The sequence below is a fragment of the Euprymna scolopes genome, chromosome 5 (assembly GCF_053919585.1).
Source record: "Euprymna scolopes isolate OS-2025 chromosome 5, ASM5391958v1, whole genome shotgun sequence".
In the NCBI taxonomy this organism is placed as follows: domain Eukaryota; kingdom Metazoa; phylum Mollusca; class Cephalopoda; order Sepiida; family Sepiolidae; genus Euprymna; species Euprymna scolopes.
The window spans coordinates 127,390,961-127,414,187 of NC_136486.1; the positions used below are offsets into that span (position 1 = coordinate 127,390,961).

General features: G+C 31.8%; 1 protein-coding gene across 1 annotated transcript in view; it reads right to left on the bottom strand.

Moving 5' to 3' along the window:
• Positions 1-23,227, bottom strand: part of LOC145276968 (uncharacterized) — a 925,232-nt gene that overhangs the window by 244,593 nt on the left and 657,412 nt on the right. The window contains exon 10 of the mRNA XM_080128511.1: positions 9,380-9,501. Coding sequence (XP_079984637.1) covers positions 9,380-9,501 — 122 coding nt within the window. The remainder of the gene's footprint in view (positions 1-9,379; positions 9,502-23,227) is intronic.

The following is a 23,227-nucleotide window of genomic DNA, read 5'->3' on the forward strand; positions in this document are numbered from 1 at the left end:
CAGCAATTTGCAATAAACTGATTCAACAAGGAATACCGAGTGCAGTAGTAGTTGCGAAAAGTGTGGATGGTTTTAAACAAAGCCTTCAACACTATAAAAAAAAGCCATCTGTATGGATTTTGTGTGAGCATCATATGTCAAAATCAACAGGAGAGTCCATATAGAAAAAAAAAAAAAAAAACAATTATCTCGGTTCTATTAATAAGGATCAAACTGAAGTATAAATTCTTAATTTAGATACAGATTAAATATAAAAATGTGACCATTATGCTTTGATTATAGAAAGAAAGATGTAATATTTAGTGACTTCAAACAAATTGATCGAAAGAAGTAAACAACTTCTTGCTGAGCCGTTTCCCTTTAGTAATCCAATTTACCAGATTTACACTTCTATCGATTACTAGGATATTGCCCTTTTGCTCACAGTACACTCTTTAACTCTTATCCTCGATTTCAAGTCCAATGTAAACAAGTTCTTGATGAGCCGTTCCCCTTAAGTAATCCAATTTACCAAATTTACACTTCTAACGATTACTACGATATTGTCCTTTTGACTACTGTACACTCTTTAATCCTCGAGTGGCCTCTGGGCCTTGATAAGTGGTAATTCGTTTGTAAAATAAAAATGAATAAATAAATGGAAAGAAATTTCTTATTGAAAGGGAGATAAGTAATATTGTATTTATCATCAATATGAGAAAGCCCTGTAGAACTTAGATAAGCCAAACATTTCCCCTGAGAAAATCATTTGTTAATGGCATTTCTGGCATTATCTCTTTCTTGATATAAATTACATATTAAGCCTCAGGGTGCACGAACCTTGCCAAGATTTCTCGGTCTGTTGACCATGTTTTGTCAATCAATTGCAGGTGAGTTTTCATGATAGATAATTATTCTATCAGCAATAATCAGTCAGAAAGAATATCTTAATAATTATAAAACTCTGTGGACCGTCTGGGCATTCTTGCTGGCTTGAATCTTGTATATATATTTAGACAGACATTGTTGAACAGCACGGAGTGTTTCTGCTTAATCGTCTTTTTTGTAATTTCTCCATTTTCGTATGGTCATTCTAATATCTCAGTCTAATTTGTGGTAAGAAAGTTCCAATAACAAATCCATGATTGATGGAAAGTCATAAGAATTTGGGTCAAATTCTGCAAGAGTACCAGAATCCTTATATACGTTTTTGATCTCTCTCTCTCTCTCTCTCTCTCTATATATATATATATATATGGCATAATAAATAAAAGGTAATTGCAACTTAAGGGCAATATAGATTCATTGATGAATATAATAATTAAAATGAAAGATTTTGCGTTATGAAACCGTTGCTGTCAAGAATTGTGAATGTCAATGTATTTAAAGGAATAAATTTTAAGATGGTCAACATTATGAAATTTGGAATATAGACTCTTGTCATTTATTTGTTATATGCTCTGTAATTATATTGAGCTTCATAAATTAAAGATTGGTATGAATAAAAGGTGAAATAAAATTTTTAAAAAAGTTATTTTCACAGAAATATATATACCCCCTCCGGCAAACCCGAGAAGGAACAAAATCCCACCCCTTCATCTAAATGTAACGTGAACAGATATTTTACTACTCAACTTTACATGGTCCCTTTTTAGAAATGATCTCAAATAGTAGCATCTTAGGTATGAAATGGCAATATGTCTTGTTTGGAGTAAAAAACATATAAAAATAAGTGAAGCATGCATGGTTCCGTTGTAAGTGCACAGTGAATAAGACATTAAAAAAATGACTAAGTTCAACATTTACTCCCCCCCTCCCCATTTAGCCTCAAAAGTCTCAAGGGGACGTAAAATCCTGGTGAAAATGAACAAACGGTACAGTTTTAGACTTAACATATGTAAATTTGAGTTCTGCAGCATGCAAAAAAAGAAATGACTAAGTCCATCATTTGCCCGCCCCTATTTAGTCCCAAAAGTCCTCAAGGCCTTAACATATTTACATTTGAGTTCAGCACCATGCAAAACTGCTAAATAGACATACACAGAAAATTTTGGACAAATATGGTAAAATAGTCCCAAAAATGGAGTGTTTTTATTAGCCCTAAAAGAGCCCTGGGGCACACCCAAGAGTTATTGCAAAGTATAGACAAACAAAATTATATAGAAATCAGTTAGTTACAACTTTTCAGAAAGTTTTATAAAAATCCAAGGCATCAATTTTTGTTAATAAGCACAAAAATGTCAATTTTAGCCATTTTAACCCAAAAAGCACCCTAGGAGGGGCAATCGGAGTTTTCATGGAAAATCAGTTGAGTTATTTTTTACTCATATCATGTTTAATGTTTGTGCAAAATTTACAAAAATTCCAAAACATAGTTATTGAGAAAAGTGCGGACAGACGAAGGTGAATTTACAGGTCCACCCTCCTTTTGATGGGGGACCAATAAATAAATAACCTAATAGATTTGGGGGTTATCAACGTATCCATGACATAATTTTTATATTTCATACAATACAGAGAAGTGAGCCCCAGAAAAGATTTTTGCCCATTCTTACATTGTCAGGTGGAGGCATGTCATTTTATGACTAGCTTATATCATTGCATTAACTGTGTAACTAGGTCAGTCTCTTCCAAAAAAATAAACAATAAAATTTTAGAAATAAAGTAAAAAAAAATTTGTTTAAATCAAACAATTTATTTTTCCTGTATCATTTAGGAAACAGTTTCAGTCGGCTTACAAAGAAAAGATGTTATCGGATATTCCGAATAAATGTTTCCTTAAAAGAGATGGTTCCATATGCGACGCTGTGAGTATGAGAAGTTGTCACAGAACATTGAAGAATACGCAGGAAACTACTGGCCATCATGAATACCCAATTGACATCTCTGCAAATCGTTGTCATTCTTGCAGACTGGAAGACGACACACATTTTTAATTCAAAATGGCATTTATTGATTTCAGCGCTTTCATGAAAGAAGTTGGAAATTTTTTGAAAGATAAAATAAAATATGAACGCGAATGAAAGAGACGCTGAGGTATACTTTTCCTACTTGAAGAAATCTTACGAAAAGAATGTTTTCATAATCTAAACTCTGCTCTTTGCAAGCTGTCAAAGAATTATTGATAGGCGCTCATCCATTTTAGTGGGTTCTTTTTTGTGTTTTTTAATTCTAGAATTTTCTGAAGAATAAATGGCTTATTATAAAACGTTGTATTATATATAAGGGATCTTTAACTATATTTTACTTGGAAAACAGATGTTTTATGCTAAAAGTTGTAACTATTTTACACTTAATATACAATGCTTGACACTCAGAATATAAAATCAAGTTTATGTATTATAAGTTTTGATCGAAAAAGTCATCTGCTATATAAAGAGTAACGGTGTCTGCGTTTAGCTAAAAGTAAAAAACTACACAAGACACATCCACAAAACTGATATAATCTGTTTTAGTATTGCCTCAGACAGAATAAACACTTTTTACCATCGACCTTTTGCATGAAACGATACGTGTGATAGGGTTAGAGTGATAGGGTACGAGGAGCGTGCAATAAGTAATGTCCCTGATCCACTTCCAGTTGTCTGATCTAGCTGAAATTTTGCATGTGCAATGATTTATATCTCTACGGGTTATGTGGCAAATTACAGCTCTGAACTAATTGTGATTTCTGTTTTACTGGTGTTTGAACTGAGTCAGGTGTGAAATGGAGCCTGTTGAATGTCGAGCAGTGATCCGGTTTTTGTATTTGAAAGGACGCACACTACAGGAGACTTTTGATGAAATGAAAGAAACTTATGGTGATAATGCCCCATCATATGACCTTGTAAAATGCTGGCATCGTGAATTCAAACATGGCCAGAAGTCTATGGAAACAGCTCCCAGACCTGGTCGCTCCCCTTCTGCTATTGATGAGGCATCTGTCCGTCAAGTTGAGGCTGCCATTTTGGAAGATCGGCACATTACTATTCGCCAAATAGCCCAAGATATCAAGATTAGTACAGGGTCTGTGGAAACTATCATTCATGACCATTTGCATATGCATAAGGTGTCTACCAGATGGATTCCCAGGTTGCTCACACCATTCCAGAAGCGAGAATGCATTGAGGATGAATTTGGAGATGTGCTAAGAAGATTAGTCAAAGTTTTTCAAAAGACTGATTACACAGGATGAAACCTGGCTCCATCACTATGATCCAGAGACCAAAGCCTAGTCAATGCAGTGAAAGCACTTGGACTCACCACCTCCAATGAAGGCAAGGATGCAGCCCTCTGCTGGCAAGGTCATGCTCACAGTCTTTTGGGACTAGGATGGTGTAGTGATGACAGATTTCCTGGCAAAGGATACCACAATTACAGGAGCCTATTATGCTTCACTTTTGAGGAAATTAAGGGAAGCTATCAAAATCAAGAGGCGGGGCAAGATCAGTAAAGGTACCCTCCTCGTGCAGGATAATGCTCCGGTCCACAACTCGCATGTCGCCAGATCAGAAGCACGGGTATATGGTTATGAAATCCTTCCTCATCCTCCCTACTCTCCTGACCTTGCACCCTCTGACTTTCACCTCTTCCTAGTCATGAAGTTGTTTTTGAAAGGAAAGCCTTTCCCAGATGATGCAGCCTTGATTTCTAAAGTCACGACATGGTTGGAGGACCAACCTGGGTTGGTCTACAAAAACAGTCTCCAGAGCTGCATCAAACGATGGGAGAAATGCATAACTCTGGGTGGTTCCTATGTAGAGAAAGACTAATGACTGTGCCAAGTTTCGTTGCTCTACTGCTATGCGAAGTGGGTCAGGGGCATTACTTATTGCACGCCCTCGTGTATATATATATTTCCATGAGGTCCCAATTTCAATTTTTGCTAGATTCAGCCACTCTGATAGGTCATAGACAACGAAACACGCGTCAGTAGATAATTATATTTTTAAAACAATATATATGTCGCTCCCCATTTGGGGGGTCCTAAATTGGTAAAAGTGAAAATTATTCTCAACTTGCATTCAGGTAAAAATACACTTTCGTATAAATAAATGAATTCATTCAAAAAAGTATCACAAACACAAATAAATAATATCTATATATATATATTTAGAGAGAGAGAAAGAGAGAAAGAGAGAGAGAGAGAGAGAGAGATCTCTGGGAATCTTTCTGTCGAACATGAAATCTGAACAGAATTTTGAACAGAACCCTTTATTTAATCCAAAGAGGGAGGCATGCTTTCATACCATCAGCCATGATTAAGTAGACGTCCTAAGTAATTTGCACATGTATTTTGAGTGCCGCCCATGCTGAGAATTGAACTGTCAACCCTCGAGAAAAATGCAATGTACAACTGAATTTTACCAAGTATTTCATCCACTGTGCACCAGGGCTGCAAGATTCTTGCATTTGACAGAAAGTTTCCCAGAGTTGGACAAGATACACTAGAAGACAGTCGAAGGTTACATTGAATGAAACATTGTGAAAATAAGATGAGAACAGTAGTGTAAAGAATCCAAATAATATGAATAATAAATCCTCATCTCAAAAATTCAGAAACATATCTTTTCTTTAATAAACCTCAGTATAATGTACAATATTTACTTTTATTTATCCATTTTACAACACATCTTTTTACTTTCACCATGACTAATGTTTGTGCAAAAAAATTTTTAAATCCAGGGCATGGTTATTGAAATAAGTGCGAACAAACGAATGGATGAAGGGATTGAATTAATAGGTCCAATCCCTCCTTTGTTGGGGGACCAATAAAAGGTTAGTGTTTTTTTTTTTTTTTAATTTTCTTTAGGTCATCAGAAATGATAATTCATATATCACACCACACGGTTGTTGTTGTGGTATTTAATGTCTAACCAGAACATCTACTCCAAATTGTTAGTTGGTTCACTTAGTACTTCATACAATGTTGGATAAATACGGTTAATATTGGCCAGACACCATATTGAATGTGCACTCAAGACAAAGGACATAACTATATAGAAAAAAGCCACCAAATTTGAGAACTCTAACTTTAACATTACTGGTGTCTTCTGCTGTCAGGTGTAAGCCAAAAGTTTTAAAAAATATATAATCAATAAACAAAGAAAACAAGTTATTAACACAACAGGTCTCTTAGAATTTCAGTAGAGGCTTTCATCTTTTTCAAACAGTTTGGGATCTGTTTCTGTCAACTGATTTCCTTAAAAACAATTAATTAAACACATGCTGCTATTTGTTAAATAGTTTAGTACAGCAGATTCATATGCTGTAAAATCGATCCAAAAAACAATTTCTAACCTGATAGGTCTTCCAAGGTCTAGCCACTGTCACATCACTTTCAATATTGCATCCCTGTGCATGTTTTACAAGTACTTCTAGGAATGTGGTCAGATGAATTTAATGCAATTGTATCTGTTCAACATAAACACCGACTTGTAGCAAAATTCTACACATTCATGCCAGATGTTTTACTCTGATAGTTCCTGTTTTTGGACCAATTACGTTTGAGATTCCCTTTTTACTGATTGTTTCCCCAGACCACACCAACAAGCAGAAACTTGAATGTTTACTCACTTATAAATGTGACCCCTATCATAGTAGCCTCTTACGCGTCATTGAAAATATTTGATTGGATTTGAACTCAGCTTAGCCGATACCAAAATCTGTGGCAGTATCTATTATACCAGTTTATACAGAAAGGTAATCTTTGAGATCCATCTAGTCTATAATAAAGACCAGTGTGTATTTATTTGTATATAAATAAATATAAATCCATTGGGTCATACAAAAGTTAACAAGTAAAAATGATGTTTGTCTAGTCTTGGATGAAACCATTACATTGGGGAAACAACAAAACAAATTTAAGTTGAATATCCACAGCCTCCTAAAATTAATTCGAAGGGAAATTTTTCACTCTAAACAAGCCGAGCATGTGGGGTCCCCCTCTACAAGTGAAAAATTTACTTTCACCGTGAATAATGTTTGTGCAAAAAATTTTTTAAATCCAGGGCGTGGTTATTGAAATAAGTGCGAACAAACGAATGGACGAAGAGATTGAATTAGTGGGACCAATAAAAGGTAAGTGTTTTTATTTTCTTTGGACATCAGAAATGATAATTTATATATGAAAAATTAAATTACTAAAGTAATTCTATGATTATGATATAAAAGAAAATTTATTTGGCAAAAAAAAAAAAAAAAAAAAAAGTAAAATAGTGTCAGAAGAGACATTTATTAGCCGGTCTCTACTCTAACGTTATTTTCATGGCAAGTGCCTGTCTGCACTCCAATCTATGGTCCCCCTCCTTGCAAAACTTTCATGAAAAACACCCGTCTAGCTGAAACCACTATCAATAATTTCCCCCACTCTTTATATGAGCCTAAAGCTAAACGTGGATTCCATGAACAAAGCTTCTTTCATTAGAACTGCACACCTGTGGAACTGTGTTCTATTAGCCTGCTTTTCAGCTGACTACAATATGGTCATCTTCAAGTCTAATGTAAACAAGTTTTTAATAAGCCATCCCCTTAAGTAATCCAATTTAACAAATTTCCACTATTAACAATTACTACGACATTGTCTTGTCCCATTGACTACCATACACTCATTAACCCTTATCTTCGAGTGACCTCTAGGCCTTGATAAGAGGTGACTCCTTTGTAAAAAAAAAAAATCCATATAAAGAGATAGTTGAAAGTTGTTCATATCAATATGCAGTCTAAATGTTTATCCAAGGTTACTTCAAATATGGAATATGGTAGTCACCGTCACAACCCCCTACCGTAGGTTTTTACACAGAGCAGAAAGACAAATAACGCTGATTTACTTCTATCGAGTCAAAAGTGAAAATGGCATGTTTTTTTTTTTTTAATAATAAAAACTCTCCATGTGATGACTATACATTGTTTAATTAATCTTTTACAAATAATTGTTTAGCACCAGATAAAAAACAGCTAGAGTTGAGTTTGTTTAATAGTATTTCAACCTCTGGGAGTCATTTTATGCCAAGAAGAGGTTTGTTTATGTTATTGAGTTCTTGAAAAGTGTTTTCAAAAGCAAAACGTAAATTTCTTGAAAAGCTTGTTTTTAAAAGTAAAACGTAAATTTCTTGAAAAGCTTGTTTTTAAAAGTAAAACGTAAATTTCTTGAAAACCTTGTTTTCAAAAGCAAAACGTAGATTTCTTGAAAACCTTGTTTTCAAAAATAAAATATTGTCAATTTCTTGAAAAGTTTGTTTTCAAAAATAAAATATTGTCAATTTCTTGAAAAGTTTGTCATAACCACCTCTTGCACGGAACAGAAAAACCAACATAGAATGCTGCTTTTCTTTCATTGAAAAGAAAGCAACAGTGGTACATCTTTTACAGGTGACTGTGATAACCAGAATTTGATGCTGGAGTGAAAAACTCCTTAAAATGTAGAGTTACATTCCAATTTCTTTGCATCTTCCACAACTCAAGTGAGAATAAATCTAGTCTTTGGAACCCCTTTTTGTTAGTAAGTGTGAACAGTCCTGTCACCATCCTGGTGATTTTTATATGAAAATTTGTACAAACACTGGCAAAGTATAGTTTTTTCCGTCATTTGTGACAAAAGATGCACAGTAGTACAGTTATAATCTATTACTGCTGCAATATTTTTAGTATAATAACAAGGTATGATCACAAAGATTTGGATGATTATTTTTATAACCACAAGTTATTTAAAAAAACTTTTTTTTTTTTTACAAATGTGTTACTACTTATCAAGGCCAGAAGGCCACTCAAGAATAAGGGTTAATGAATTTAAGGTAACAGTTTAGTAATCTTTAATGGGGTAGATCGGGTGGAATTTGGATTATTTAATGGGGACAGCTCAACAAGAACTTGTTTACATTGGACTTGAATGCTATTATATTGTAATCAGCTGGGAAGCAAACCAGTGGAATATTATTATAAAATATACTGAATCTCTTTTCTTTTTTTCTTTTTTTTTCAGTCATACCTTTTTGTCTTTACACTAGAAGGACTCTACACTGCACTTCTCTGATTGGATTGATGCTACCAATTTTTGCTTAGGATAACTACATTTAATATTAGCAATTGGAAAATTTTTTTTTTTTTTTTTGCATGGTATTCCTTTTGTTATCTCATTTTGGATCATTTTTATATTACAAGACTGGCTCTTTAACATTAGTTAATTGGTTCAAGAATATATTTTCTTTTCCGCATGTGTAATTAATTCTTGCTTTTTATAATGAATAGCCTCACGTGGTTGTGTTCGTTTCTGCACGTACCAAAACACCTTGGATCTTGCATTTAAAAAAAAAAAGCCGCATGTGTGGATGCCGGCAGATATCCATCATCACGTCATATATTACTTGGTTTATTGGCGAAGGATTTTTTTTCTTCATGTCCCTTATTGTTTCAAACAACTTACCTGTTTCTTCCTTTCCAACTGTTTAAGAATGGTAACACCTCCTTCCATCATATGCTTCATTATTGGTTCATCGGCATCTACGCTGTTATCACTTTCTACACGGTACATGGCATTCATCAAGTCTGAAAGGGAAAAAGTAAAAACAAAAACATGTAAGAATTTTTTTTCTTGTCAAACATTAATGGTGCTGCAGAAAAAAAAATACCATTTTCAAAGATTCTCAATAAAGATATACAAGAATTTAAAAAAAACAAAAAAACAATGGAAAAACTTGTCTATTTAATCAGCAGTTTCAGAGATGAAAATAATATTTCAAACTAAATTATGACAGACAAACCAATACTTTATCTTAAGATTCAACAATACAAACAAAAAAAAATGTGATTTCAAATTTCAGCATGACAGACCAGCAAAAAATGCAATTTTAAAGTTTTGCATTTTTCATTTGTCTTAAGTTGTAGTAATGCTTTTATGTTTATGATGCTTCAATTTGAAAATACATTCCCTTTTTGTATGTTTTGCTGAAGTTTAGAATAACATATTTTTGTTGGTCTGTCATAGTACCTTTCACTAGTCTGTCATGTTTTTTTTCAAACTTAAGCATGACACCCCCCCCCCCAAAAAAAAAAAATACAAATTTAAGCATGATAGCCCCAAGGAAATGTTCTTGCAAACTTCAGCATGACAGATAAAATAAAATGCTATTTCAAACTCCAGCATGACAGATAAAATAAAATGCTATTTCAAACTCCAGCATGACAGATAAAATAAAATGCTATTTCAAACTCCAGCATGACAGATCAAATAAAATGCTATTTCCAACTTCAGCATGACAGGTCAAATAAAATGCTATTTTAAACTTTTTCATGACAGACAGAATAAAAGTTATTTCTAATTTTAGCATGACAGATCAAATAAAATGCTATTTCAAAATTCTGCAAGACAGACTAAAGAAAATGTTATTTTTTATTTCAGCATGACAGACCAAATAAAGTGCCATTACAAATTTAAACATGACAGACCAAATAAAATGCTTTTTAAAGTTTAAGTATCACATACAACCATTCACTAGACAGAATATTTTATAGAGGTTTTTAAATCCGTTTTAAATAAGATTTGTCCATTTAATTAACACGTTTAGTGACTGAAATGCTATTTGAAACTAAAGCATTAAGGACTGCCAAAACATCTCTTTGAGATGCGAGGAATGCATAGGAAAAAGTAAATGATTTTTCAGAATCGGCGGCAGATGTGTTTCTGATAAAAGGAAGAATGCTAAAGAAAGAATAGCAAAGACTAAAAGACAGAAGCAAGACAAATTGATATAACAAAGGAGTAAAAAAAAAAAAGGCAATAGGGAAAAATATGATAGAAAATATGGACGTATAAAGATTCACGTTTGTTTTGGCAACATTATTTATTTTATATTTAATCAATATTATATGGAAAATAAAAGTACTAAAAAATGAATACCAAACAATAAGTTATTAAAAAGTATTACTGCAATACGCACACATACACCAGGAATACCCGTCTCAGGGTAGAGAAAATTAATTCTTTGAACAGAGCAGTTTTGCATCACTTTTATTTCTCTCTTACAAAGATTGAAATCAAGATATAAGGATACTAAACTTTATGCCTAGAATCCTTATTCCAATCCATTACATGATTTTTATTCTAGAAAATGTCTAAAATTTAAAGCTTAAGAGATCTTAAGAAGAAATTAAAATTCAGGGAATCTTGCTTAATTAGTATCTAATGACTATGAATCAAATCTAATGTAAATCTGAAATGTTTGAATTTTTAAATAATGTTCAATTCTTTAAAATATTTCAAAGAAACTGAAATTTATGGAATATTTATTAATTGATGTCTCATACTTGCTGTTAAAATTTTTAAAAAATTGAAGGTATCTGAATTTTTACAAAAGACTTTCGCACCCTTCATACTTTCTTTGCATAAAACTAAATTAAACTACATGTAACTTATATTACGATCCTTTATGCCTAGTAACTGTGTTCCAAAGTTCATAATGATTTTTTTTAACTTGTTAAAAAGTAATTCCTATTATGAATTAGAGTGAATCCTATGCATATATTATATATATAAACAAGCACACACACCTGGAGGTGATAGATTGGTTCCAGAAAATTCATTGTTTGAGATCTACTCATATTATCTATTTATAACTCCTGAACTATTTGAGAAAGCACTAAAATTAGCAGAAAGTGAAACAGATGTAACTAAATTAGAAATAGAGATTATAAAACTAGCGAGAAAAACCTTCATTAAATGTGATAATGAATTATGGACAAGGAAGAATAGAGAAAACCATTTGGATGTTACGATGGGATCTCCAGACTGTGTGATAACTGACCTAGTAGGTTTGTATACATACTACAGGAGATGTATAAAAATTTAAAAAATACTGAGCTTAAATGGAGGGCTATACAGAGATGATGCATTATTTTTAGTTAATTCAAGTGATCGAATGATATAAAAAAAACTAGAAAAAAAATTAAACTATTTTTAATAAACTTAAGTTAGAAATAACACTAGACTGCAATTGTAATATATTGAATTTTTTAGATATAACTCTAAATCTCAAAGACAATACTTATGAACCATATCACAAACTGAACTAATCTACATAGATTATAAATCTGATGATCTTAAGTGTATGAAAAAAGCTATTATCCACAGTATATCAAAATTCGAGTTATTACAAAATGAGAATATATTCAATAAGGATTATTATAACGAATAATCAGATCAGGATATCAAGGAAAAATAAAATACATAAAGGAGGTGGATAATAAAAATAGCAGAACAAACTTACAATGGCAATGAAAGGAAGAAATGTAAATAATTAAAAGAGGTATAAAATTTATGAGAATAAAAAGAATGAAATTAAAAATAATGAAGAAACATAATAGTCATAATACTATCTATATATATTAAAGTGAAAATGTATGTATGTGTGTGTGTTTGTATGTCTGCTAAAACTTTCGACAGACAGAATAAAAATTCACAAATTTGGTCTCCTATGAAAGCCCCATCCTTCGCCCGACAAATATCGAAAAATTGGCCAAAAACGTTAATTTTTTCACCCTGAAATCAGCACTTTTCTACAGGGAAGGGGTCAGCAAAAACCGCCCTCTCATGACGAATTCGCTTCTACGCATGCATCATATGACGTCATAACCTGATTTACTTTCAATATTTGAAAAAGCAACAGAGTTTCGTCGACGTCATCTTAGGTCAGTTGGTTAGAGCGCTGGGTCAGTATCTAAATGTTTTGGGTTCGAATCGTTGTGTGAGATGTCTTTTTATTTTTCGATTTTTTAAATTTTTATATTGAAGCAGGGTCATTTAAGCAATTTTTCACGTTCTATGTTTTTTTTGGTTTTTATTTTTTAGCTTTTTTAAAGAAGTTTTAACGTTCGTTTTTCTGTTTTTTTTTTTTCATCACATTCGCGTTTTCTTTTGTTTTTGTTTTTCCGATTTTTACATTTAACATCGTTCGTTTGCCTTACGTTAGTTTTTTTTGTGTGTTTTTTCGATTTTTTTTATATAAATTATTTTATAATTTAATATTTAATATTTACTTCGTTTATTCTTATGTTTTGATTACCCCCCCCCCTCCCCGCCCAAGCACACGCACCTCTAAACACCCGAAAGCCCTTTTTCACATGTTTTTTGGGGGGTTTTTATTTTGAAGATTTTTTAAAGAAGTTTTAACGTTCATTTTTCTGGGGGTTTTTTCCATTACATTCACATTTTTTTTTGTTTTTGTTTTTCCGATTTTTACATTTAATATCGTTCGTTTGCCTTACATTAGTTTTGTTGGGTGTTTTGCTTTTCAATTTTTTTAAGTTTTAACATTTTAATATTTAAAAATATTTACTTCGCTTATTCTTATGTTTTGATTATTCTAAAGAGGAAATTTTAAACAAAAAGTTAGATGTTATGCAAATATGTTTCGTAAAAATAAATTCTTGTTATCACACCTAAAACCTGATTGAAATAAATTTAAAAATGGAAAAAGTTACAGAATATCTTGAGGGTGAAATGTAAGTGTGGAAAGAGAATGCTAAATTTAATACTAAGATTTTAAAATGGTGCAATAAATTATTAGATCAACTTAATATATAGAAACTAAAATAATTATAACCTAAATAGGTGAAATAGAAATGATTTTGATTTCAATAATCGTTATGAGTAATAAAATAACACACAAGTAATTTCAATACTACAAGAATGAGAAAAAATCTAACGTTAAGTAACTGCAAGATATGGAGATAAACAGATTAGGATGGATTAAAATAAATTTAGTCTATATATCTATAAAAGTGAAAGTGTCTGAAGTCTGTGTGTGTGTCTGTGTACATTTCCGTGTGCAATAACTCTGTCAATTTTCAGTCTACACACTCGAAATTTTATATTTTATTTAACTTTTGAGAACTCTACCAAACTCCTCCGCCAATTTTGGGTCTAAACACTCGAAATTTTAGATATAGGTTCCTTGGACATGGATCTAACTTAATAACTTGATTTGAGCCAAAAACAATAAATGTTAAGGGGTCATAATAGGAGTCAAAGTTTTAAAAAATTTGACCTCTGTGATCTCTACCAAATTACTCAGACAATTTCTCGTCTAAACATTTGAAATTTTACATAAAGGGTATTCAAAGATAGGGCAAGCTTTTTAATCGGTTTGGGTCGAAAATTTGAGCTACAAATATATATATGTATGTATGTATGTATGTATGTATGCTTGCGTGTCTGCCTGAAACTTTTAACAGAGGTAACGGATTTTCACAAGATCAGTATCGTTTTGAAGCTCGACCCTTCAGATGACGAATACTGAAAAATTGGCTAAAACAGTAATTTCTTCACCCTCAACTGGCCACTTTTCTACAGGGAGGGGTTGCTTTTTTCACAGATATTTTCGAAAGTCATACCCTCTTTGCGATTGTCTAGCCTTAATTTAAACCTACATCACTTCCGATTTGATGGTGATCATAACAGCAAAAACGTCACTTTTTTCACATTCTTTTCCTCCTTCGCAGTACGGGTTCAAGCCTGCCTTCCTACTACAACTTTTTTTTTTTTTTTTGCTCAACACACACCTCCGGGCAACGCCGGGCACCCATGCTAGTTAAAATATAAAGTCGAAGAAAACTGAGAAATTGAACTAAGTCAAAATATTAAAATATGAATTCATAGAATTTCGATAAATTGATAAATATTGACAAAACAGAGTTATCTCCCTTAGAACGTAAAGATATTACTAATGATAATGGAGAGGAAAGATAAAAAAATCTTTTTAAAAATACTTAGATAATGATAAGAATTGAAAAGATAAATTTAAAATGTAAATTATTGTACATAACCAATATTGGATGAAGATAAATTTTAATTAATACTATTTAAATTAACTTTTTAATTACAGTTCCTTCTTAAGAAATAACATATTAAGCAAAAATTAAGTAGATTGTAACATGCAAACAAAGTTTATATGAAACTATGGTAGATTGAGGAAGAAATAGTGGAACATCTAAATAGAATTTGAAGGTGTAGATGAGTATTTGGAAAATAAATCAAATAAAGAAGAAAAATAATTATTAAAAGAAAAAAAAACATACACAATATGAAATTAAAATTAAAATAGGTAATTGGTTGAAATATTATTTAAAAAGTAGAAATACAAAAATGGGGCGATTACTAATTTTGAAGGCTCTTGAATAAATAAAAACAAAATGAAAATATAAGAGTGGTGTGGAGGTAAGTCCAACTACTTGATCTCTTAAAATAGAGATTATGAATGTATCCATATATGTATAACTAGTGTATTTTGCTGTCTGAAGAGTAGTTATTTTTTAATATTTTTAAATAATATAATGTTCTCATTTTATATTTTGTTGTCTTGATTTTTGTGAAAATATTATATACTAGCATGGGTGCCTGGCGTTGCCCGGGTGTTTGGAGGTGTGTGTTGAGCAAAAACAAAAAGTGGTAGTAGGAAGGCAGGCTCGAACCTGCACCGTGAAGGAGGAAAAGAATGTGAAAAAAAAGTGACGTTTTTGCTGTTACGACTACTGCCAAACCGGAAGCGATGTAGGTTTAAATTAAGGCTAGACAATCGAAAAGAGAGGATGACTTTCGAAAATATCTGCGAAAAAAGCAACCCCTTCCTGTAGAAAAGTGCCCGGTTGAGGGTAAAGAAATTAATGTTTTTAGCCAATTTTTCAGTATTTGTCGTCTGAAGGGTCGAGCTTCAAAACGATACTGATCTTGTGAAAATCCGTTACCTCTGTCAAAAGTTTTAGGCAGACATGCAAACATACATACATGGATTTATATATTTGTAGCTCAAATTTTCGACCCAAACTGATTAAAAAGCTTGCCTTATCTCTGAATACCCTTTATGTAAAATTTCAAATGTTTAGATGAGTCTGAGTAATTTGGTAGAGATCACAGAGGTCAAATTTTTTAAAACTTTGATCCCTATTATGATCCCTTAACATCTATTGTTTTTGGCTCAAATCAAGTTATTGTTAGATCCGTGTCCAAGGAACCTATATCTAAAATTTCAAGTATTTGGACCCAAAATTGACGGAGGAGTTTGGTAGAGTTCTCAAAGGTCAAATCGTTGAACTTTGACCCCTTAACAGCCAAATTTCTGGCCGAAAACTGATTACAAACATTTTCCCAAATCTCACTACCCCGTATATCAAATTTCGAGTGTGTAGACTGAAAATTGACAGTTATTGTATTGAGAAATGTAGACAGACACTTTCACTCATATATATATATATATATATATATATATATATATATATATATATATATATACACACACATACATGCACAAACTGTAATTCAGTGTTACAGGAGAAATAATAAAAGTGGTAAATTAACTATGCAATTGCATATATTTTTTAATGGACCCTATAAATTGTTTTGATCATCCATCAGTACTTTCTGTTCCACAGAAACACTGGTAACTCAATTTGCAAAGGTTTAAGATATTAAGTATAACTGGTTCATCAGCTACTGTGATCATAGTCACGTGAAACGGTAGGTATTGATGAATGATCAAAGTACAGTGTCCATTGAAAATATATATGATATATTGTTATTTTTTAGCGATGGGTAGTGAACCAGTCCTTATTTTGTATTTAATTTTCGCTTCCTAAAAAGAAGAGAGAGAGAGATTACCTTCCCTTTATTTTTGTTTTTATGCATCACCCCGACCCTTTTTTGACGGGACATATTTTTATTTAGTTTTATCATTATTTATTAAATAGTTAAATATTTTCCATGAATACATCTTCCTGTGTATAACCCGTCATCAGCATGGATCACCTATCAACAAGGATCAACTCACGATTACAGTATCAACAGTCTAGCATTATATATATATATATATATATATATATATATATATATATACTAGCGGTACCCTGCCACGCGTTGCAGTGGCTCAATTTGGTGTAATGGAAAAATTTAATAAAAGAGAAAATGCATGTTTCTTATATTAGTACAGCAATCCACTGCAAAAAGTGAAAAAGAAGGCGAAACTGAAAAAAATGGTGCTCTTGCAGAATTTGATCTGGATCCTCGAGAGTTTCTGTCAATCATTCATGTTTTGGACTTGACCAACAATCAGTGGATGAAGCCGAACGTAGCAAAAATGTTGAAACGCTAAATGCTTTTTTTTTTGTTGTTTTAAAAAATGTGATTTAGTAATTAATATTTGGTTGATGGTGGGGGGAGGGGGGGGGTTACTATACACAGATTCAAAAAAGTCGTCCAAAAACAAATAAATGAAAGCAAAGGTAAGGTAATTTACGTTTCTACCTAATTGGATAATTGTTTAGTGTTTTTATGTAATGTAAAATGTTTAATTGGCTCAAAAAACAGAAATGGTCGCGAATTCTGTTGAATACGTTAAGTTTGGGAAAGTAAGTTGAAAACTAAAAACTATACAAAACAGTGTCTGAAACTCACCGAACATATGTTACCATGACATAGGCTGGCATAATGGATAGGTTTCTGACAGTATTTTGTATAGTTTTTTTAGTTTTAACTCACTTTCTCTAACTTAAAGTAATCAACAGTGTCCACCACCATTTGTAGCTTTCAAATACACCAATAAACACTGTTTTTCGAGCCGACTAAACGTTACATTAAATGAAAAGGGTTTATATTACTAAACACAGATACAAAGAAGTTGTCAAAAAATAAATATATAACAAATAAATGTTATTAAAGGCAAGAAAAGTAAGTGTTCTACCTAACTGGATAAGATTTTGTGTTTTTATGTAATGTATAATCGGTTCAAAAACATTCAATGTTTATCGGTATATCTGAAAAATACAAATGGCGGCAGACTGTATCGAACATGTTAAGTTTGGGGAAATTTTGGGAAAATGAGTTTAAACTAAAAATACTGTTAGGAACTCACTCAATATATGTTACCATGATGTAGGCTGGCATATAATCGGTGGTTTTAAACTTTTGCTCGATACAGGTGACGACTTTTAAAAATCCCTTTTAGTGATTACCTGGTGTGAGGATATTTGTACAACTAAACGGCAAATCTGCTCAAAAAAATCCGGTATTATTTTACTTTAAGGCCCGTTTCACGTTCATATATAACAAAATATTTTATTGTAGATTTCGGTATGCTAAAAACGAATCTGCAAACCGTTTACGTAGCAAAAAAAAAGTTTTCATGACATTCATGAAATTACTTTTTCGAAAAGTGGGTGATCACTTTTCAATGTAAATTTAACTTAGAATGAGAACCCACTTTCTGGCCACCTGAGAGAGGGGCATTTTTCTGTTTCTTGGCTAAAAAGTTTTTTGTTTGATTTCTTTTGCATGGTAATAACCCCTGAACTCTGGGACTATTTTCCATTTAACAGCCGTAACCTTCGTTTACGCTATGCGTAAGCATAAACGAAAGCTGTTTAGCCAATAAACATGGGAAAAAATCCCCCCTCTCTCAGGTGGCTAGAAAGTGGGTGCTCATTTTAAGTTAAATTTACATGGAAAAGTGATCGCCACTTTTTCGAAAAAGTAATTTCTTCATATCATAAAAACTATTTTTTTGTGACGGAAACGGTTTGCAGATTCGTTTTTAGCACACCAAAATCTACAAAAAAAATTTTGTTATTCACGAACGTGAGACGCACAGCCCTTAATGGAAAATTATATCAAAAATCCGGGGGAAAATAGTTTTCAATAAAAACAGCAAATGAATTCGATAGAAAAAAAATGGATGCTATTTTTTTTTTTCTTTCTGTGTGTTTCTTGGCTTAAAAGTCTTTTTGTTTGATTTCTTTTGCATGGTATTAACCCCTGAACTCTGGGACTATTTTCCATTTCACAGACGTAGCCTTTGTTTATGCTATGCGTGAGCATAAACGAAAACTGTTAAATATGCATTCGCGTACCAAACTGCCTTGTAAAAAAAACCTTTAAGCCAATAAACACGAAAATAAATGCCCTTCCTCAGGTGGCCAGAAAGTGGGTGCTCATTTTAAGTTAAATTTAGATGGAAAAGTGATCACCCACTTTTCGGAAAAAAAAATTTCTTCAGATCATGAAAACTATTTTGATACTCCTTGGGCGTTGAGTTCCATGGCGACCCGCAGAATTATTTAATGGTCGTTCCCTTAGTACCCCCCTAGTCAAGGCTAACGCATGCGCACGTAACATTTTTTATTTATTTACTTACGTGGTGGAGTTTCTATACTGATAGGTTTTTTGAAATTTTTTCACTGGATTATTATTGATTGAACACTAACCAGATTATGAAAAAAAATTGAAAAAAAAAAAAAATCATTTCAACATTTGAAAGGGATACTCACTTTTTAGTTACCACGTTCTGGTAAATCGGTCACTTTTTATTTATTTATTTTTTTTTTTTCTAAATACGGAAGTGTCTTCGGGAGATATAAAATGGTCGCATGTTGACGAAGCAATGTATCGGGAGGCGTACGGGATTAAAAATTATTGGCAAATTTTTAGATTAGGTCCACCTCCTCAATTTTCTTTTAAATGACGACTTGAAATGGTTTTCGACTATGCTGAATACGAAAATCGCATCGAAATTTTGCAGAAATAAGTAGTTATCAAGATATAAAAAGTTGTATTATGCATTGTAATCTTTGGCGGCCATCTTTTTTACGTGTGTGTATTTGTTTATGGCGCGTGTGCACGTAAAAAGATGGCCGCCGAATAATATAATGCATAATACAACTATTTATTTCCGCAAAATTTCAATGCAATTTGCGTGTTCAGCATACTCGGAAACCTATAAATGTCGTCATTGAAAGGAAAATTGTGGAGGTGGACCTAATCTAAAAAAATACCAAATTATTAAACATTTCTCCAGCATGTTAGTGAAATTTATAATACTTTAAAAAAATTAAAAAGAAACAAAACAAAAGTTTTGAAAAAAAACTCACCTTTCACAAAAACAATTTAAAAAAAAAAAAAAAAACACAAACTGACTAAATAAGTAAAAAAAAAAAAAAATAATTAAAAATCTCGAAACTTTATTTTCATGAAAACAATAAAAAAAAGTCCTGTTCTCTCTATTTTTTTTCTTTGAGAAACAAATATATTTCTGACTTACAAATGCGGTAGAGACTCATTGTTTTTACTTTCTATGGTTTTGATATACCGCGTTTTTATTGCTTACAAAATGGGTGACTGATTTATCAGAACGTTGTAACTAAAAAGTGAGCACCACTTTCAAATATCGAAATAATGATTTCTTTTTTACATTTTTTTTTTTAATAATCTGTTTAATTAGTGTCCAATCAATAATAATCCAGTGAAAAAAAATTCCAAAAACCTATAAGTATAGAAATTAAGCATGGGAGTAATGTTTGTACAACAACGTAACGTCGCCTTTCGCACTTTTACAAACATTTTTTAAAAAAAGTACCTAAACCATTTATTGATAATTTGTCACGTGTACAAACATTTATTTATTTACATAGGCTTAACTCCTTTCATGAATAAGAAAAGTTTTACTCTTTAAGAATAATAAAAGGAAAAAGTTACTGAACATTTATAAAAGGACTTCTTTTCATGAAGGCCAGAGGAATAGTTGGCCGAAAATTCGTGAAACAACAACAATAAATAAAAATGGTGCTAATGCAGAGAGCCGCGCTATTTTTTAAATCATATTTCCACGTTTAAATAACGTTTTACGATATGTTTTTTTTTTTTATTTATTCAATTGTAAGGTTAAAGTACAGAATAGGTACAAAACATCCTTACCTCCCCATGTTAAGAATGACTTTTTAAATAATAACATTATTTCAGCACGGATCACTCTCTGCATGAGTAATCTTATATAGAAAAAAAACAACTCAAAAGCAAGCAACAAACTTTTTTTTTTTTTTTGGCCTTATATAATAAAGAAAAGATGTGTAAATTAAAAAATTTGGAAGATAAACAAATGAAATATTTTTTTTGTTTTTTTTTTTTACTTATCGAGTTAACAGAAAATTAAACCTTTTGTCAATTCGTGGCTGTGAAATGAATCGAACCGGAAGTTCAGTTTTATCAACAGAACAGATTCGCAGAAACGATAAATAAATATATTTATTTTATTTAATATTTTAATTTTAATTAGGTAAATTTATTTTAATAACATAAAAACATACCTCGACTCTAAAAATGGGTTGTCTGAAAATTTCAAATAAATTGGTAATGTATAAACATGATTTTATTTCTTTAGAACGAACCAACTTTACATTTTTATATATATATATATATATATATATATATATATATATATATATATATATATATATATTAGCAAAGATACCTGTGCTTTGCGTGGAACTTTGCTGTACGTTTGAGTACCCACTTCATAAATACCAGAGCATACAGCAAAGTCCTGACCTTAACCTTAAAAAAATGGTGTGCACCATTCCAAGGTCAGAGACCATCATCATGCCAGGTTTGGTCATGATCGGTCCAAAGGTGTAGACTGTAGGAGAGTGCATATATACATATGTTATGACTTTGACCTTGAAAAATGGTGTGCACAATCTCTAGATGGAGGAACTATCATTATGCCAGGTTTAGTTAAGATCAGTCTAGTGGGTTGGGCTATAGGAGAGTTGTACACACAGACAGACACAAACACTAAAATTTAAATCCAGAAAATATCTACCGGTTTATATAATAGTGTTCAATAGTTAACAGAGCTATTTATATTAATACAAGACTACCCGTGACCCGTTGAGTCAGTATGTTATACTAGCTATGGAATTAATGTATGAGCGTGATACTTGTGACATAAAGAAAATAGTTTTTTGTGACATAACAGAAACATTTCTATGAAAGTATATTGAAATGAAAAAAGAATATAGATAGATTTCTAAGAGTCGTTCTGTTTATAATTGTTTATTTTTGAAAAAAAAAAAAACATAGTAATTGAATTATAAGTGGTTTACCATACTTATAGGTAAATGTGCACTGAACAGATACCATAATACTTAAAGTTAAATTCAAATTTTGATATATCTTTTAATTTAAACGTGAAAAAAGAAACAATTGGGATGCTGAAAACGTACACAGTAAAACAATATGTTTTATTGTCGCATTGATTATTTGTAACACAAATTAATAAAAATACATATTTTAGGGGTTATTTATTTATGTTGGTAGTGTAGAAGAAAATGTATGAATGTTTTTAAGAAAGGTGTATTAAAAAATGGAGAATAAATTAAAAAAAAAAATGAAGGCGGTGGGTAAATCGCCGTTGTAAAATGCTCTTATGGTTGGCAACGGGTTAAAGTAGATTTATTTGTAAGAAAATTGCGTTAGAATAACTTAAACGTAATACGGAAATGAACAACATAAAAAAAATGCAGAAAGTATTAATTGTTCATTTGGATAATTTAAACGCGAAAAAAAAAAAACAATTAGGACGCTGAAAACGTACACAGTAAAACAATGTTTTATTGTCATGTTAATTATTTGTTTACGTATGCATGCGCAACCGGGAGTCGTAAATGGGATGTTGGGTTACAACACCCCTTACAAGGTCATTTGAGTTTTATAATTATATAGATGTATTTATATAGACATGCACATGTTTGTATAAATAAATATAAATATATGTAATTAAGTACAAAGAACTCCTTCACCCAAAGCACGCCAATGTATTTTAATAGATTGATCTTGAGAAAAGCAATATTATTATTTTGTATCCATTTCTCAATATTGCCTGTTTAAAAGTTGGGAAGAAAAATGAATCACTGAAACCCTATTGTCTCTTGCCGAGACATGTAATTATTGAAAAGTACTTTTCACTAATGGATTCGCAACCAATAGAAACACCATCCATTAATCGAGCAACTCCTTAACTTGGTAGGCAATGTCTGATGCTTGGAGAAAGATAAGAAAAAAAAAAAAATAGTTTGAACATAAAAATGAGGGAGTGGCAATCTTTTGAAATAAGAAATTTTGACAATTAATTTCATCCCCAAAATATTTGAAATATTATCTTGGGTTTCATAGCTTTAAAAGAACTTTTGATTTGGTTCATTTGGTGTTTTACGGCATAGCAACCCCTTTTTTGATGAACAAACAAAATACTTACTACCAATGATTATTAGTATACTATTATTTACCGCATTACCAGGAGGTTAGACACAAATTCAACTGTGGTTTTGACAAGTGCACTTTAGCCTACAAAAAATGTCTAGGCAGCGCCATCAGTATTTCCTGGTAGAGGCACTTCAGCCGATTAGAAATAAAATTTCTCTTTTGCAGGGAAAAGATAAATCCTGGGAGGATGAACCT